The sequence below is a fragment of the Syngnathus floridae genome, chromosome 6, assembly GCF_059516105.1.
Source record: "Syngnathus floridae isolate MCC-2025c chromosome 6, RoL_Sflo_1.0, whole genome shotgun sequence".
NCBI lineage: Eukaryota > Metazoa > Chordata > Actinopteri > Syngnathiformes > Syngnathidae > Syngnathus > Syngnathus floridae.
Genome location: NC_142418.1, coordinates 9154491 through 9174105, shown reverse-complemented (window position 1 = coordinate 9174105; position 19615 = coordinate 9154491). Strand labels below are relative to the sequence as shown.

Here is a 19615-nt window from a genome sequence, read left to right as displayed (position 1 = left end):
TTCTAAATAGACCACAAATATGTACTGCCTTTCAGGGAAAAGTGACTCGTGCTGTTTGATTGTGTAGTACTGAACAGTATTGGTCGCGTGTAGATTCTATATTAGTAATTTCACAAGATCTCTAATTGAGCCCAAACAAATGTTTTCCATCCCCTAATTTATTTGCTTCGAGGCATGATGAATTGGGTCCTATACAGTGCAGTCTGTTGTTAAAAGCATAAACAGTGTAGTGGAGCTTGTGGTACTTTGAGGGCAACCTAACCAGTGTACCATAATGGAACGTTTTGTTTTGTGTCTGCTTGGATAGAAGCAGTGGGTCTACAGTATATGAATCAAGACTGTGTTGGCAGCCATTGTTGTGCTCTGAGTAACGCTCATTCATCCTAGTTGAACCCTCCTACTGTCCTCTTCTGGCTTTAACTTCTGGAGACTCTATTCACTTCCTGACTACTCAAACATGAATTCTATTTATGAGCTGAATCTGGGTCATTTCAAAGTTATGGAGCATTGTCATAAGCAGAAAAAATAACCCTTAAGGTTAACCATATTGCAATTATGATGACAGTTTTCAACTGCTGTTATTGCACAAACTTAATTGTGTCTATGTAATTAGTAAGTAGTCCACTAGATGGCGGTAAATACAATGTTTCAATCTCCTTTTTCTGCTTGTTTATCCCCATAGGACCGTCTGGGGCTTTTATTTGGAGATCATTCTGGCTTGTGACATGACATTTTGCAGGATTTTTTTTTCTCCTCCCAATTCCAACATTTTTGACATCCCTTGAAATGTACACACACAAAATGGTGGTTGGCTCCTTTTTTACCATGGTATAAAACCATTCATTTTTGTAATGTCAGAATTACCTTTGTATAATTAAAAGTAGTGATATTTGATATTTTGGATCTTTTCCAACAGATTCCAACAGATCCAACAGCCATTTTTGTTTCTGTTCGTAAGCGCGTGCACTGGTGTGCATTTGAACTCGTGGGCAGTATGTATTTTTTCTAAAATGTGCTTCAGATAGATTTTTATTGTAATATGCATATTTATTTGAACTACCTCAGTCATTGCCCTGAGATGCCGCCTTGTTTCTTATTAGTGGACATGGTCACATCCTCAGCAGGGCATTCACACTGCCACTGCAGCCACCAACTCAAGCAGTCATGGGGTGGGTTTTTTTGTAGAGAGCCCCAGGTCACAGGTGCACCTCCATTTGTTACATTCTGAATTGGCAATTGTATAAAATTCAGAACTATGCCTCAACTTTTTGTAACACGTACAGTAATGTCAATTGTGATTCTGCAATCCTTCTGCTTTGAATGTGTAGTGACTACAGTTTACATGACACCTGGTGTGTCCATTTTAAAAGTCGTTTGAAAGCATTTTTAGTCTTGTCAAACAACTATAGTGAAACACAAAGGACTATCAGTGAGCAGCAGAGAGTCTGTCTCAGGCTTTCCACATGCGTTTCCTGAGGACATGTTTCCCCTCCTCCTGCCATTGTGAAGTTCTTTCCAGAAAACTACAGTATTCTGTTTTACCTTAGCTCCGAGCTCAGCCCGCTCGGCTTTTTGAGGATGGAACTTGGGAGGAGTTTTTCCCTGAACTTTCTGAACTCGAGGAATTCCCCATTGTAGAAGGACAGAACTCCAGGAAGGTGTTAGTGGATTACATACCTGTCTTTAGCATTTTTCCTTAAGACGTAGTTATTTATTTGTGTGTGGAAATGAGAACTTCACCAGAATGGAGTGCGTTTTAGAACCTAACCCAATCTACACGATCAAAGCTCGAGCATTATGTACAGTTATGCTATTTTCACTGGTCTTACAGCCACTGTGGACTACTTGGGGAACAAATATTGGAGATTTCAACTGGAGTGGTACACTAGCGAAAGGTGAGCCATCACAGTGTAGGTGGCAGAAGATTTGATTTTGTTTTCTTCAAAGCAAAAGACATTTGTATTGACAATGAAACGGCGGCGCAAGTACTGGTTTTGGAGACGTAAAGGTAAAAACGCAAAGATGTGTCTGCTCTGCTGCTATGGTAAGATTTAGAGGCTTTGTTTGATGAATGAAGGATGAAATGTTTTCAAAGTGTTTTATCTCCTTACAGGACAGTACGGTATGGTTGCATTGTATCTCATGAAACATGTCTCATACATCGATTTGTTGCACACTAAAAATCCTTAACAAGTAAGATGTTGCTTTTTTTCTAAACTCACCATTTATTTGCTGTCGGTCTTGCTGAGTGATCATTTGGAGGGATGTAATCTGACCAAAACAAGTGGAAATGATCATTTCTCGAATTTGTGTTCCAAAGTTGCTTTTGTTAAGCAGTGCCGCTGAAGTGCGGCAGTGAGTGGTTTACTAATGTGAACGTTTGGCAAAAGCACTTATCACAATAGTTGATTCACTGAGCCGTGGCGTTTGTTTGTCTCCATGTGGACGAGCTTGCCGCTGCAAAGCAATGAAGCACAGTTTGAGGGGGAAGGCTGGATAAAAAAGCAGTTTTGTCTATAAAGGCCTGGGAACCAACAACCCCCTCCACACACACACACGCACACACACACACACACACACATACACACACACACACACACCCACACACACATTTTTTTTCCAGCCACTCTGGCCTTTTGGCCACTGTCCCTGAGGCCCGTTACCCAACCGTGTTTGTGTTTGTGTTTGTGTGCAGCGTTAAAGGGCACGTATTATATGAGTGGATGTGTGTTGCAGTGTGCACCTTTCTTAGGCTAGCGTGTATTGTTGGAGAGCTCCATGGAGTCCCCCTTCTTTTCCTATTTAAAGAGCAAAAGAGAGAAAACACTGAAGCATTCTGCTTTCGTTCTCACTGGCAGGAAGGAAAAGGCTGGGAACGCAAGCCAGCCTGCCCGAGTCCTTTCACCACACTTATTGTTTCAACGTGGGAGTGGATGTCACATGCTCAAGTGACACCACTTGTCACAATCAGTGTGGGATGGGTCCACACTTTTAAAAGTGCTCAATCACAAGGCCAAAAGTTTGAACGAGACTAAAAACCTCAATTGTTAGTGGTGTTGTTGACTAATTAATCTTTTGCCCAAAAAAAACAAGGTAACACGCCTAAATATTTGTCTTCGTGTGAACAGTTATGATCAGGGAGTTTAAGTACCATCAATTATATTGATACTTTCATCTCTGGTGATGTCATACACAGTCATGTCTAATATTGTATAACACTGAAGCTCACTGCAGAACAAATATTTAACAATTGCACACGTCATGCAGGTGTCATGGTTTCAATAAAGTGCATGAATTGAAGCCTGCTTGTCAAATCGCTTAAGTTAGATCAAATGTGATTGCTCATCCAGTGCATCAATTATTTATGTAGAGGGGATAATGGTAACTCCTGTTAGGCAACTAAATTTGAGACTTTATAGGCTGGTGCAGTCTACTAATTCAAATGCTACGCATGATGAGTCACTTGATCGCACAGAGAAAAATAAAGGTATTAACTAATGACGTATGCTCATCATTGAACTGCATTACATCAACATGAAAGATGTTTCTATTGTTTTGATGGCTTTATTTAGCCACTGTAAATGAGAGGCACAAACCAAAATTAGTAAGTTGCTCAAAACATGTGAATTTGGAATTTTGCATTATATCCAAATTAGATTGCGCAGATGAGTATTTTTAGTTACACTGATTGATATGAATAATAAAAGTGTTCATCTCGTTGATCCCCTTCAGCATTTATTGTGCAATCTGCATTAAAGACTATTTTACTCCATGTTTCCAGCTGAGAAAGATGAGAAAAGCTAAGACAGCTAGCTAATGAAATTAACCGGGCATCTTCTGTACTCAGATCCTCCTGAGGCTTTGTGAAGAAGTAAATGGTTGAATGCATTTGCTTATCGCTGCTTGCGTTTCAGATTGACAGGAGTAAGAGTGTAGGCCTGTGTCCCAAGATGATTATGGGAACCAATCCAGTGCAGGTTGTGGCTGTGATGCGGGGGCAGATGCTTACCAGACACACTGCTTGTGCTTGCCTGCCGTCAGCTGTTCTCTGATGCACAGGCAGAGTCTTTGTGTGTGTATGTGCATTGGGGGGTGCACAATTTCAAGCGACCATTCATCATTGACCCTCATAAACAGCAGGGGAGAGAAAAAAAAAGGAAAAAAAAAGAGTTCAAATGTAGTATGGACACATTAGCCTGTGTGGAATTAATTAATGATGCGTGTTGCAAATTATCACTCGTATCCTCATCGAGTGGTGGGCAATAGCCTGGAGCCATGCTGATGCCATCCTCCCATTACCTCAGGCATAAAACAAAAGATGGATCAGAGTGGTGAGAACGTTGTGTGGGTGTGAGCCACACAGACAAGGTGGCAAAGGAAACACCAGCTGCAGTTTTAAACTGGCAGATAGGGTGTGAAAAATATTGTCACTTGTCACTGCTTTCATGCTTCTGATAGGCTGAAGATGTTAAGCAGCTGGGTATGTTGAATGGAGAAATTTAAGATGGGAATGTTTTACGTTTATTGTAATGTCTTTTGGTTTGATTTTTCAAAAAATTACACCCTCAGCCCAAATCTAAAAATGTCAATTAGATTTACAGTGCATATCAAATAGTCTGATAACACATGACTAACCTAAATATGATTAACATCCTCCTTGAGCACATTAGAATAGAGTAAAATAGAAAACAATACGTTTCCTGTCATTGCTCTGAGGAAGGTTTGGCGGCGAGTGAATATTAAAGCAGAGTATGATTTAAAGCAGGGATTATCAACTGGGGTCCGTGGCCCTCGAGCGGTCCGTGGCCGTATTGCAGGTGGTCTGCAAAGTTGGAAATGGAAAATAATAGATGTTTGTTTGTTTTTTAAAAATTCCAGCTAATTTTGTGAATCCTTTACCCATCCAAATTATGTCAAATGTAGCTGAGATTCCCAAAATAGACATACGGATGCAAATAAATAGTCTGTATAGGTCTATCCTCCTTTTGTGCAAAATACAATAATATTCCACCAAAGCAGTGGTCCCCGGGTTGCTTCTTGATTATAATGGTGGTCCCTTGGACAAAACCAGTTGCAAACCCCTGATTTAAAGTATAGATACCCACCGCCGTGTCCTCAGTGACGATAAAAGATGCACACATATTTGCCAATTGTTATGCATAACAAGATGGTTGTTTGTGTTTTGTAATAGAGGTGCACTGGTGCAGGTTAAAAAGTGGCTTCATGAGTGCGCGCCATCACAAGGTTAAGGGTACTTTCCCAGATGACATCCATGCATGTGTTGGATCTAAATTGGCCCATTATTCACACCGTCAAAATGTTGCCATGGAAACACTGTCCATCAAATAAGTGTTGTGTTGGCTGATCAAATCAAGCATTCATTTATAGGTTCATGAATTATAATGTCTGTTGAGTGATGATTGCCACAATTTGTCATCATACACAAAATAGCACACAAACTTCATCACTACCAATAATTTAAACGCGTCTGACTTTGTGACCCTAATAATCAAAATACCTGTATAAACCTTTAGCAAACTGATTTATTTATTTATTATTTTTATTTATTTATTGTGTGTTTGAGTGTGACCCGACCTGAATACTGTGTGACCTTTTGGCACTCACAACTCTGCACTATCCATGCCCAGGAAGTAACTCTTCATTTTCTGTATACAGCAACCAGATATCCTGTCAGAGGTTTATACACACACACACACACACATGCGCACTTAGTACACTTCAGGCGCATTAATTACTGTGTAGTGTAATGAGGCCTGCACAACCTCAAACCTTTGCGTGTGCCAGCGTTGGTTGGTGGTGTATGTGGCATCCAATCAAGGATGCGCGAGTGGGACATTTAGTACAGAAATACATTTGAAATACTATGTGCCATGGTCAAACCAGTCAACATCATATTTACTTATTGCAATGGCTATTTGCCAAGTAACATTTTTGGTGTAGCATTTTCTTTTTCTCTTTGCACCACTTGGCCGCGCACAGTATTTTGGATTATGCACAGCAAAAAAAAAAAAAGATGAAAGTTAAAGCAAAAATATCAGTTAACTTTCTATGTTAGCTTAACAAAGGTTTGGCGATGTCTACGTAGGTCTGGCATAGCAGAATATGCATGATGTCAAAGTTTAGTTTTTGGTTTTTTTTTTATTTTATTTTAACCTTACTAAGGCCAGATGAGTTTGATTGAATTCTGAATCGTGTGACATTTTGCGATCCTGTCACTGTATTGTAGTGATAAGTGAAGACTAAAAATGGAGAATATCACAAAAGGTCAATTGACTCAGTCTTTGTCATCATTTGTCCCCTTTTAAAATATTTCACAAGATGCGTTACTATGTTGAAGTTTGCAGTTTTTTCTTGGAGCACTTAATAAAGAAAGTTATCTTATATTCTGCATTCATTTGATCATTTCACAAACCTACGTGGAACTTAATTAAGATGGATACGTATATCCACAGTATTCTGCCAGTGTCATAGATGTTTGCTTATCTTCTATAGGGCCAATTTGTGTGTGCAGTTCAGGCTGAAAATGAAAGCGTATGAGACTGCCAGCCATGGCGCCCAGGGGGCTCCGAGGATGACTTCTCTCAAACAGATCAATTCTTCGTCATCTCATGTCCAACCCGCTGTGCTTCTCTTGTGTCACTCTCTTCCTTCCCAGGAAGGGGGTTGGTTTGCGTGGTGTTGCGCATCTTCTATGTACTCTGGCCAGCAGCAGTATCCAGGGGCAGCAGATGAGTGTGGCCATTGGCTTCCTCCCCTATTACTGGCCCTCCCCTCCTCCTACACAATGGGACTGATTGTCCATGTGACACACACGCACAGAGGGGGCTTTGCTCTGCTTGTGGGCTGACTGGCGCTCCCCCACCATATGCCCCATCTCCACTGGAATGTGATTCTCTTCTTCAGTCCATGTGGAGTGGAAGGCGGAACTGTGTGAAGCAGAAAGTGAGAGGGACAGAGAGAGAGAGAGCAAGATGAGAGGTTGAGCTGAAGGGTGAGTCAGTGCAAGGAGGGAGCGACGGAAGGAAGGGAGGATGCGGGAAATGCAGCCAGGCAGCAGTCTATCAGCAGCCTGATTTCCGAACCTGCCCACCGGCTCTGGAAGCATCGCACACACGAGGGGGAACTCTTTTTTCTTTCAAGGGTGGGAATTTATTTTCCACTCTGTACCCAACCTGTGTTGTGACTGGACACAATCTCCACTCAGGTTAGTGCTTCATACCGGCATGCACAGTGTAGCCATAGGGCGTTGGGTTGATCGGGCTGACATATAAAGCGGTGCTGCGCCAGAAAGGTGTTGTCTGCGCAGCACACACACATACACTAGGATGCCCTTTGCTGAGGCTGCTGGTTAATGAAGGAGGGGGCACACATGGTTTGTGTGGGTGTGTACGTGTATATGTGTGTGTGTCGTAAGGTGTTTTCAGATGAGTCTCTGAGCTGCAGGGAAATGCGCTGAAAATCTGCAACACACACACACATTTATGGTTTTCCATTGGAGAGGCTACTGTTTCCCCCAGTTTAGTGTGCTCCCTTTGATTGGCGCCTCAGTCCCTGCTTGAGCTGTGGGAAAACATGCACTTGTGTGTTACTGTGTGTATTTTCACTGTTGCCTGCTTGAGTTGGGTTAGGGTTAGCTGACTACAATGTGATTTAAAGTCACCTTGTCTTTAGTGATGGAATAAAACTTTCTGATGATGGACATAAGAGACCTTGGACAGGGCATTGTTGAGATGGACATTAGTTTTCTTGCTTTTTTTTATTAGAAGCATTTAAAGAAACTTTTTGGCTGTATTGAACTTGAACTTTGTTGTTGGTGTAATAATGAGTAAAATGGTGTCCTTCATTCCCATGGCAACTACGGCTCATCTGTTTAACAGCTACTATGTTAGCACCAATACTGATTCAGAATCGGGTGTTGTGCTTGCAACATTGACATGTGTTAAACTGACCAGAATAATTTGGAATATCCTGTAGTATTTGGATGTGTCAACGAAAAGGAAGGTCACAATGCATATTACTGAGCCCGTCTGTTCCAAATGTCCACAAAAATGATTTCCCACCTGTAGGAGGAGCACTTTAAAGAAATGACTCCCTTTAGGCACACTTTGATTAAGAAGCATATATCAATACGGTGTCTTTTTTTTTTTTGTCACTCATTGCAAATCATAACACAAAAGTTTAAATTTTTTGCCACTTAGGAATACATCTTGCTATCATGGCCAGATTCTGCTGTTTTAGAGGTAAATCTAATGCATCAGTCCCATTTTGACTCCACAATTATTCTGGAAGGTACAAGTTTATATCGCCAAGCCCCCATGTAGCAAGGTGCCATACTAGGACGCTGTGAAAGAATACCAAGAGTTCTAATGAAAGAAAATAGACTTGGTATCTTGGATATAAATCAGCAAAATCTTAGCTCTGAAACATTCAGACTTAGGAACACCAGTGCAACATAAATGCATACAGTATATTCATTTTGTAGCACTCCAATGAACAAGTTTCATTGGGTGGCATGCAAGTTTATGATTTTGATGAGTCGTGACATGTACTGTTCATTTTTTTTCCTTTTGTGGAAATAGTTAAATATTGTGTGGTTTCACTGGTACGGAGGAGTGAACATGCGGTGTGAGGCGAAAAATGAGCATATTAAAAAGAGAACATGTTAAACAAGTAAAAACTAAAAAGAAGGAAGAAGGAAGCCTTATGCAAACAGAGCTGATGTCTCAACACTTGCTCGTGTACACCTTATTTCATTACTTATTTTATTTCTCCCGTTCTTATTTTTTTCCCCCACATTAATTAGTTAAGGATGTTATAAATGTTTTTTCACCTTCCTCTTTCTGTAATGGCCAAAGTAAAAATAAAATGCTATGTCATGCCCAATGCAAAGGCGCTGGCTCCTTTATTGGCAGTGAGTCAAGTTGCTGTTTTGTTCTCTTTGTACAGTGGTTTGTCTTTCTGCTGACACCAACCAGAAATGTTGATTCCGTTTGACACCTTATTCTACCACGAGGTGTCAGATGAAATGTGGCATTTGTGTGGGCGGGGGCAGGTTTTGAGACAGAGAATAACATTTTCAAAGCTGTTTCAAAAGCATTTGGGTTGTACTGTGGAGCATCGTTGTTAGCAATATAGGACCTGCACTTTGTCGCTCAAATACGTACATACTTTCCTAAAGGGCCTCAAAGACATTTTTGTGCTGTGTTCAAAGTTTCATTTATCAAGGCAGGTCAGGTCAGAATATTATAATCAAAACAAAATGTACTTTTCATTCAGAACAAAAATATCCAACTCACCACCGAAATAACACCAAAGTGGTCTTACAATAAATTACACTTCACAACTTGACACATGCGGAATAAAACAAATTTGTTTGCATTTCCTCTAAAAGGAGCTGCTTTCTAATGGGTAAAATGGTTTTCATTCCTCTTTCTATATACGTATCTTTCAGTGTGTTGTTGCTTCAGGCTCGACTTTCTGCAGAAAACTTGTCTGCGCATTCCAGTTCAGTGCTGAGAATGTTGCTGAGAATGTAGGCTCCAGAGCTTCTTGTCAGAGAGACTCATTCATACTCGGCACAAGAATCCTGCTGGGCACAATGATCTTGTTTGAGTTCTTTCTGCGCTGTTTGATGAGGCACTACATTTACTAGTTGCCCTATTTACTTCATGCATTATGCATCAAGTGAAATCTGATTAGTGCCATTTGCAATTCAGCACTGACAACATTCAGACATACAATATGAAGGAGCTTTGCTATGACGATGTACAATTTAGTACTTAAGCAAAACATTATTCACAGGCATTCCTCTTACTCAACCTCATTTATATTGGTTCAGTGACATTAATGTGTGAAATGTATGTTTTTCATCACTTATTGAAGGTCAAAGGTGTGTGTGTGGAAAAGCCCTAGTCACTCAGTGTAAAGCTAAAAAAAGAACAGTCGGTGTCAGCCACTGTGAAAGTATGATTACACCATGTCCTCATGAAACTTTCAAAGATGTCATCCACACCTCCTCCGCTCATGACAGTGGCTTGATGACTTTTAGTCTCCACTGAACTCAGACCATCACCAAATGACCAATAGAAGGGTATGGTTTGTAAGAATTTCTCATGAGGTTATTTTTGGAGAGGTTTTAAACTCAGGAAGTACTTTTGCTTCATAGATGGAACTTTAAGGGCTATTTTGGGATGTCAATGGAAAAAAGGCTTAAAAAAGAAATGACGGCGTAGAATCTGCTTGATCAGTTATTATCACATTGTATTTAACATTGACTGTCCATTTCACCTTTGTAGTCTAGCTTGCCATGAAAGTGCTGACCGTGATTATAAGCTCTTGTTTATTTCATGAGAAGTCTGCTTGGGCCCAGCGAGGAGTGCTGATTGGTCGAACAATCTATTGATTGACACATTTAGATGCTGCCGCCGGGTGGCTGTTATGTGTTTTCCGCAATAGACTGGTAGGTCACAGGGGAGGGAGCAAGGGGTGACAGAAGAGGCACAATGAAAAAGGGGAAAGTATTAATAGAGACTGAGAACCAATGTTGCCTACCAATTCTCACAATAAACTTTTTCTCTTTGCTCATTTATCAGTCTGCTATCTACATCCTCTTTTTACACATTTGTACTATATTATCCTTTAAATTATCTTTTTAAATTACAAAAAAGACCACGAGGTACACATTTTAACTCTGCTAAGGAGTTTGTTGTTTTGCTGAGTCGTGTGTATGCTGGCGGCCATCGATGAGATGAGATGGCCAGTATCTGCTTTAGATACACTTCACGAGGCTGGTGGTTGGCTTAATTTTAACCCAGTTGCAGTCGCAGCTATACAATTGTCAGTTCCACCACATGCTCTACATTATAATTTCCTGGAGCTGCTGTATGATACCAATAAAATTCTTGCTGCTCTTTGTGCATTCTTCTCAGGAACATCTCCGGCATGCACATAATCCCGGCATCAAAGCATTCATCCACTGTAATGCGGTTGTGTTTTAATGTTCAGAGTCAGGCATGTGCAATGTTTATTATTTCTGCCACAAACAAAAGATTTAGGGGAAAAATGGTATACCTACACATGGTGGTGGCAGGTCACTGATGGGGTTCACTTTCCTTTCATTTGTCCATGTTTGCCCTACAACTGACTGGCAAAAGCAGTATAGAAACTGATTGAATGAATATTGGTGGCAAAATAATCATCAGAAATTGTTTCTTAGTTTTCGTTGTAACTAAACGCATATTCTGTTTGGTCTTGCGAGCTGTGTTGCAAGTTGGCTTTAAGGACCTTCCAATATAGACAAATTGGTATACGATTTTGGAAGGGTGCCTAGAATCAGTTTTTATGTAGATGAGAGAAATCAACTAATTATGTTTTGTCCACACAAAGGGTCTCATCTGGTTGTTTGAGCCGCATCACGAGCTCCACAAGGTCATTTAATTTTCACTCAATTATGAATGTGGCTGACCCATAGGTCTTTGGTTATTGTCAATTCTGTCTGGGCAGCGGAGTGAGGACGTGGCTACATCTGGTCCCATTCGATAACTAACGTCTCGTCTGAAAGCCTTGAAAAGGCAAGACACGCGTTATTAAGCGACATCAACTGCGGTGTGATTAAAGGGGTGTGACTTGGCATGTAAATGTGTTCCCAACATACCTTAATCCGTCAATGTAATATGGGGAAGCTCTGCAAATGCAAAGTCATAGCGTTAAGCTTTTTCACTATAATTTCCATTTAGATGCTAAATGCTGCTTTATGGGTAGGGGTCTTGTTTTATGTTGATAGTGCTTCAGTGTGTAGCATTTTCTTCTTCACGGTCCGTAAATGCATTTTTGTCAGATTATGTGTAGTGTGTAAATAAAAATTAAGATCTATTTCTGTGTTTGGGACTGATTTAAAGTAGATTCCATATCTGGGTGGCGCACATATTTATTGATATAATTAGATATTGTGGTTGTTTAGCTTAGTTGCGTTGGAGAGGCAACTTTCCTGGACAAATAATTTTGTAGATAATGGACGAAATGCGTGATTTCAGGTATTTTAAACAAAATTTTCCTCTTTCCACTTGTGAATAATCTCTCAGGTATGTGATACACTGCACCTCAGAGATTTCAATCCTTTGGTGTTCTTTTGGTGTCCTTATCTGTTTCTGAATCCTACCCTAGCATTGCCCTTAATTTATTCTCAGTGACTGTGAAACCTTTGAAGCCCTCCTCTTTTTTCCCTCATCATACCTGGTTTCTTGGAAACCGGTTTGTGAAGTGACGGGGCAGGTACTCTTATGGTAAATAAAGTCACCGAGCTGTCAAGTCAACCTGTAGTTGAAATTTGGTCTATTTTCAAAAGAAAAAGCCCATATGTAATTCAAATTAGATAGTATTGTTGGATTAACCATGTGGAAAACATTGCAGTTCTGGAAGGAAGTATGCTCAGGTACTGTGGACTTTTTTTTTTTACAGTTTACGAGATGATCAGATTAGAAGTTTATTGTGGATGCTTTTGAGTTTTATTGTAGGAACCATACACACATGCTGCATTGTTTTTACGTCAGAACCATGTTAAAAGTGTTCTCTGAGTTCCCGTTTGTACTGTTGAATTACAAAGCTGTTGTCACGAAAAGAGTCTTCACTCTGTCCATGTCAGCTTGTTGCTATGGAGGGGGAAAGCACAGAAAAACAGGTTTGCAGTAGCATGCATTTCAACACAGGAGATAATAAGGGTGTTTTACTCCCATTTGTTTGAGAATGAAGTAAAAATATGACATTGCAGAAGTATGTAGTTACTTATTATTGCTATAAAGTCTATTTTTCATATGTAGTCTCTGAGGAAAGGTGTGTTAAGTGTCTTGACCAAGGACGTAACGACACGTGGCTTGGACAGAGCTGGGTTCGAAATGCCGACCCTCCGGTTTCTAAACGACCCACACTGCTGCCTGAGCCACGGCCGCCACAATATTGATCATTCCCGATGTTAGCTCTGGTTGAGTTCCCATCTTCTCTCGGATTTAAAATGGACAGCTCTTCATGCTTGCTTAACAGCAAATAGAGTTTTCACAGACTAAACACAAAGCCAAAAACAGGGACGGTCTAAACCACCTTGAGTTCCAATACTTTTGCTCGCAAGCCAAAAGTGCTCTGTCTTGCGCTGTTTAGCACGTATAAATGTACATACAGTGAAATGAAATAAAAGCTGGAATTCTGAACTTTCGTCTCATATTCAACTTTTGATTTGAAACGAAAAATGTCTTCAGTTTCCAACAAAAACAAAGGAATTGACTTTGTTGTACCAATACTTTTGCAAGGGACTGTATGTATTGTAGCTATCATTGTCCATAATTGCTATGGTTTACTGGCAGTGATACAGAATGACTGACTCACAAAAAAGAGGAACAACACGTTTGAATTTGAGTAATTTTGCGTAATGTTTGTCATCTCCCTCCCACAAGAGAAGACTTTTTTCCTCAACAGTTTTGTGTTTCTCATAGCCCTGTTATCATTTCATCAAGGTTGACAGTCAGCTCAAGGTTGCATAACGGCAATGATTAATCTGATGTCCGTTTCCCTTCACAACCAGTCAGCAGCATTTACTCCTGTGCGTCTGCCTGCCTGTACCCAATTGTGTTCAGTCTATCGTGGCCTTTTTTCTAGTAGGTGAGCCAAACCTTGCTAGATGTGAAAACAGGATGTTGATAGTATGGAGAGAATGTTTTGAAGCAAGCCATTTGCTGGCCATTAAATGTCCTCCTCCTTTTCTAGAAACTAAAGATGTTGTCAATTTGTATTTTGGCACACTGGACACCCTTTTTGTTTTCCGGGTTTCACGCCATGCACCTTTCAGTACTGACATGGTGACACTTCCCACTTGATGAAATAATAGGAGTGGGATGATGTTGGTCACGCAGCCGAGCATCTGGTGGCAGTATCGCACTTAGTGTGTTCTTTATGCAAATGTTCTAATAGGAATATGGATGTGTAAGCTGCTTTGACATGTTTATAGTTATAAGAAAGAAACTTACAGCATGTGTGTTTATGGGTGCACATGTAAACAGCAGGGTGCCTGTCATGAGGACTCCAGATGGCAAATGGAGAAAGCTCTAGTTTAATCCCTGAGCCACAATATTACACCCCCTTCTTTACCTACACACACACACACACACACACACACACACACACACACACACACACACACACACACACACACACACGTTTTGTAACAGCCTCTGTCTGTAGTAGGTCAGTATTTGACTTAGGCTCAATCCCATTCTTTCCTCTTAACCCTAAACCTTTGTCTCGTCCCATCCCCTTACTCTTCTTTGGAGAAATGAAGACAAAGGGTTAAAAAAAAAAAAATCCCCCCGGGAATTGGGAACATACTAGACTCATGACGTCATCATTTGGAGCCATGAAGACTATTTTACTCCGATGTAGCACTCAACTCAGAATATGTCATATAAAATACAATAAAACTTTAATTATACAGCACATTTCGGAACTTCTAAGCCAAACGTAAGTGTCATTACAATGAAAATCAATAAATATTACTTGCATGTATGTGCTTCTCCTGTATTTTTATATACCAATGTTGACACCTGTTGCCGAGGGGGCAAACAGGGTAGAAGCCATGTCGTTTTGAGAAGTCGGGGGTCTGTCTTCGTGCTTTAGGGTCATGCACCCTTTTTTGTGGCCCAACCCCTAGTTCACGGAGAATCTTGGTTCTCATGAATTTCTAGGGGGATGGGACAAGATGAGATGTAAAGGAGCATACTACCCATATATTGGGATTGAGCCTTCGTCTACTTATTTTCCTCATTACTAGTCAAAAAGAATTAAAGAGATTTTCCGCATACATTTCCAAGTACTGTAAAGCACATTTATTCAATAATTATAAAGCATTGAATCTTGACTATTGCCGGGTATAATGTAATATGGGGTCCTGTGAATGGATGGATGAGTCATTATTTACACATACAGAAGATTTTGAGTTCAAGACTAGGTTTTAGTGCAGGTCAAAGTAACTGAGAAACCACCAAGGATAACAATTATGCCATGATCCAGCAATTCTACAATAATAAAAAAAATTGTGAGAATGGAAACACAATAAACATCAACAAAATATTTGTTCACATCTCCTGTGCTGTCATAAAATATATGACAGCAGAAAATTAGCAACATAAGATGACTAAGCAACATTGGTTTATTTCATATTTCCATATCCGCAATTCACTATTGAAGTTCTAGAAATGTTAAAGCTCTGTATGCTGTAGCTTATATGATGATCATATAGTACATTCCGTCATATAGCATAGGATAACACGGAGTGACGGCTGATGAGTCAAGAAGTCAGTCAGCATCACATTGTGGCTTTCTGCAATGTGACAGTCATCACTGCGTCAGCTGGAGCGCAGTGGAGTATGTTTACATACATGTACAACTGATTTATTGGTTTGTGTGTGGCGTGCACACTTACATGTTTATTGCTTTGCATTGCTTGCAGCTTTGATTCTTTGAGTTTTTTTTTTACTTGCTATTGAGAGTGTTCGTCCATTATTGTCTGAGTTATGTCTGATTTCAGGGTGGGGGTTTACACTCCTTTGAGTCCTCATTGTTTTTACTGCTATTTTCCCTTTAATCTTTTCTATGCATATTAACGGGCTGTGTATAATTGTTGTTAGCTGTCCCCATAGGCTATGCCCTACATATCCCAGACAGGCTAATTAGTTTCTGTCTCCAAAGACTGTTGCTTTGTGTTCTTCAAATAAACAAGTTATGGTTGGAGTTAACAGGGGCCTCACCAGCTTTACATTTTTCCGATGTGATGGTTGTGGATTTGATTTGTTTACGTGTATGTGATGTGCTGTGATGCTGTCATCTCGTTTGAATCATTGTAATTGCGGGTTCCGTCTCATGTGCTTGCAGAGAGCAACGATAACGTGGCGTGTTTCCAGTCCAAGTGTGCTGATGAAGAAGCCTGCGTGCCTGTGAAAATTGAGCCCTCCACAGGTAAGACTCACCTTGCAGCCATCTTTTTATTTGTCTATCTTTCATGTCATGGGAAAACGGTCAATTTCAATCAATTGATTTATTGTTTTTTGTCTTTTTTTACCTTCAGTATTCATGCTGTAAGGAAATCTAGTTTGCATCATTGAAATTGTGAATTCCGTCACCTGTTTGCAGAGAGGAATGATGATGTGGTGTGCTTCCAGTCCAAGTGTGCTGATGAAGAAGGCTGTGTGACTGTGAAAAGTGAACCCTCCACAGGTAAGATGCTTTACTCACGCTCACCTTGCAGCCATCTTTTTGACATTGACAGCTATCAACATCAAAGGACCATTTAAACGGGCTGGCACAAAATGTGGGAAAAGCTTTTTTTTTTTTTTTAATCCTTCTAGAATTTTTTTTTAAATTTAGCTTGCAACACTTTTGAGGGTTCACCTTTCTGGTAGTGTTCTTTAGTACAGTATGCCGTAGAAAATATTGCTCCTCAAAGAAAATTCAAGGTTTTTAAACAAATGTGTTGGGGTGTACTTTTTGATGTTGAGTAAATGTTTGCAGTTCGCATTGATTATTTGGTGGGATGTTATGTTACTACAAGTTCTGTAGAGCATGGTCTGTCCATTTGTTTATCCCTGCCTTCCTCTTGCTCCATGCATTATATAAAAGTTCAAACCGAGCTATTTTCAACACCCCACAAACATGCAAGACGTAATATATTCTCCAACAAGACATCGTTTCCGGCATTTGAAAGAAGATATGATTGTATTTCTTTCTTTCTTTCTTTCTTTCTTTCTTTCTTTCTTTCTTTCTTTCTTTCTTTCTTTCTTTCTTGGTCTCTGTCCGTCTTTCTTTCACTCTTTCTCTCTCTTTTTCTCTTTCTCTCTCTCTCTCTCTCTCTCTCAAACTGGTGTGCATTGCTGTCTTTGCCTCTCATAGCCTCATTCACCTTTTTGTTCAGCTTCTTCTTTTTTCTTGAATTCTTCCTCATTTTGATCCTGCTGTTGTAGCTTCTTACAATGCTGACATTATCTGCATCTAATCTTATATTGCCTTCTGGATTAGAAAATGAAGCAGGGTTAATCTGAACAGAGTCTGGTCTGGTAGTAGTCCCCCATGCCGGCTGCTAATGGTGCTCTGCCACACTTTCTATACCACACGCGGGGGTACACACACAGGCACGTGTGCGCACACACACACACACGCACACACACACACACACACGCACACACACAGAGTTATGGTGGACACAACAAAAGCTTCACATAAAGCCAGATGGGACACACACCCTCTAATCCCACAGGGGGATGTAGGGCATCTGACAGTGATAGAAACCAGGTCCAATGGACGTGTCTAATGGTTTGATGCGTTTTACGTGATAATGGACAACATCAGCAGCAGGGGTTGTCACCGTCAGCGTCAATGAGTGGCACATGCTTTTGAATTTAAACCAAGACAAGTTGTACTACTTAAACTGGTGAAAATTAGTGATGGCCTCTTTAGTCTCATAGTTTCGCCTCCCCACGGCCGCAAACTCACCATGCAAGTTTTGTGTTGCTCCTCCTTGACAAAACAGAGTGAGCTGCCAAATTTTGCACTGTATCATACATGTGAATGAGTCTGACTCTTCATTTGGGCATTTGGGCATGCATGCAGGATGAACAAACTATCGTATTGAAATATTTGTGTGAGTATATTTTGTTGTTTGCCTCAAATCCTTTGTTGTAAAATAGTGGATCCATTACACATGCATGTATGTACATATGTCTTACAGCAATATTTCACCACTGAAACTGAAAAGCAGCAAATTCTGTGTCCCTTATCGTTTAACCACTTTTACGTTCAGACAAAAAAAATCAGTTTGTGACTACAGTTAAAAGCCAAAATGTGTAGAAAGTGAATCCAGAAAAAACATTAAAAATAATTTCAGTCATTGCGAGTGTGTTTATTTGTGAACATTTTACTGTGATGCTGATTTGCATCAGTGTTCAAGGCCTTAAACTCATTAGTTTAGATTTATCTCCACTCTGTTTTAATGACACCCAACAGGGTTGTTTCTGGCAGTTTATTTTTAGCACCATCGAGTCACATTCAGCCTAGCAACACTCGTCATCCACAGCAAGATTTTTGTTTCGGGAAATTTGCATTTCATTTAAACGCATTTGGCGTTGCCAATGAATTTACTCAAGTGGAAGTGATTCAAAGACCAGTTTGCTGAAAGAGAGATGTAATACATGGTGTTCCATCAGCTTGCATGTTTTTCGAATGGTATGTGCAGTCGGGTGGTTGCACACACGCTTGCCTTTGTTACTCCCTACAGATGCAAAGATCAAACTGGTCCTCTTGCCAAACACACTTAAATGCTCTTTGCATGCTTTGTTGATGTCTCAACATCGCACTGTCACTTAAAAGCAACAGACTGGGTGATATGCCACTGAACACTTCACTCACATCATGCAGTGCGTGGCTGCCTGTATCTACTTTTTATGAGCTGCCAACACTCTGCAAAAATCATGGCTGTGCTTCCCATTGTGAAAACACAAATAAATGGGGTCAAAATAAACGCAGATGTTACAGCCATTTCAGATGGCGTTATGTCAGAGCTTTCACAACAATGTGTTTGCAGGTACCAATTGAGAGCTGGCCCACCCCCATCAAGCAGTACCAATACATACAATATACTGTCGTAGGTTGTGGTTTGTATTTATACTTATTATTGCAGGGGATGCATTCCAGACCCATCTGTGTTGGGTGTAAATATGTAGAGACCATTAAGGATTGTTTATATGTGGTTTTACTGCTCCCATTTGTTTTGAAAACAAACATTTATTGGAACACACTTTAACTATTCCTTAGCACCTAATCTCACTCTCTCCCTTGCAATTCTCCAAAAGAGGTCAATGTACTCATTTCAAGATGTATATTACTCCCAGTTGAAGTTTAGTATTTAAACACCACAACTTTCAACCCAACCATATCATTTCATCTAATTAATGTCTGCTATCTTAATGCTAACCTTAAATCGAAACACCAAAAATGGACTAACGGGAATTGAGCAGAGATGTCAGTCATTTTGAAACATCAACGACCGAAGATACAACAATACAGTCACAAAAATGAAGAACAAAAATGAAAAGGGCCAAATGTGAGAGCCTGTGTTCCTATTCTTCTTTCTGTTGATTACGCTTCATCTCTTCTCGAAAACCGCCCTGCTATAGAATGTTGAAACGTGGTACTACACTGACGGATAATTCCTCATCTCATTTTTACCTTTGGCTAAAAAGCAAAGCATCAAGTAACTTTAACTGTTAATAAAGTAATAGAAATCCTGCATTTCTCTGTTGCAGCAAGCTGGTGGTGACACTTTGCTGTATTCCTATTTAACCGAATTTTCATTTCATTGTCATCCAACTTGTTTCTCACTTTTGTTTGCATTGTCTTGTTTATTTTGGCTTGCTATGTTTGCACATGTAATTGGCCTGGGGACTAGACATTACGCGTGGATGAGTGTAAGCATGCACGTGTGTGTTTGTGCATGAAAACATTCTTTCCCGTGGAGTTTTTAAATGGTCCAGAATGATGATATGCGATAAGAGACAAGATTGAC

At 40.2% G+C, this 19615-nt stretch overlaps 1 protein-coding gene across 3 annotated transcripts in view; it reads left to right on the top strand.

Moving 5' to 3' along the window:
- fgd4a (FYVE, RhoGEF and PH domain containing 4a) overlaps positions 1-19615 on the top strand; it is a 37355-nt gene that overhangs the window by 1476 nt on the left and 16264 nt on the right. The window contains exons 1-3 of one of the 3 annotated variants that reach the window (XM_088378152.1): positions 1663-1895; positions 15934-16017; positions 16192-16275. In XM_088378152.1, the coding sequence (XP_088234278.1) occupies positions 1745-1895; positions 15934-16017; positions 16192-16275 (319 nt within the window). In that variant the 5' untranslated portion in view covers positions 1663-1744. Of the gene's footprint in view, positions 1-1662; positions 1896-12308; positions 12452-15933; positions 16018-16191; positions 16276-19615 lie in introns of those variants that run through there. The other 2 variants (XM_088378155.1, XM_088378154.1) reach the window with 2 other exon arrangements.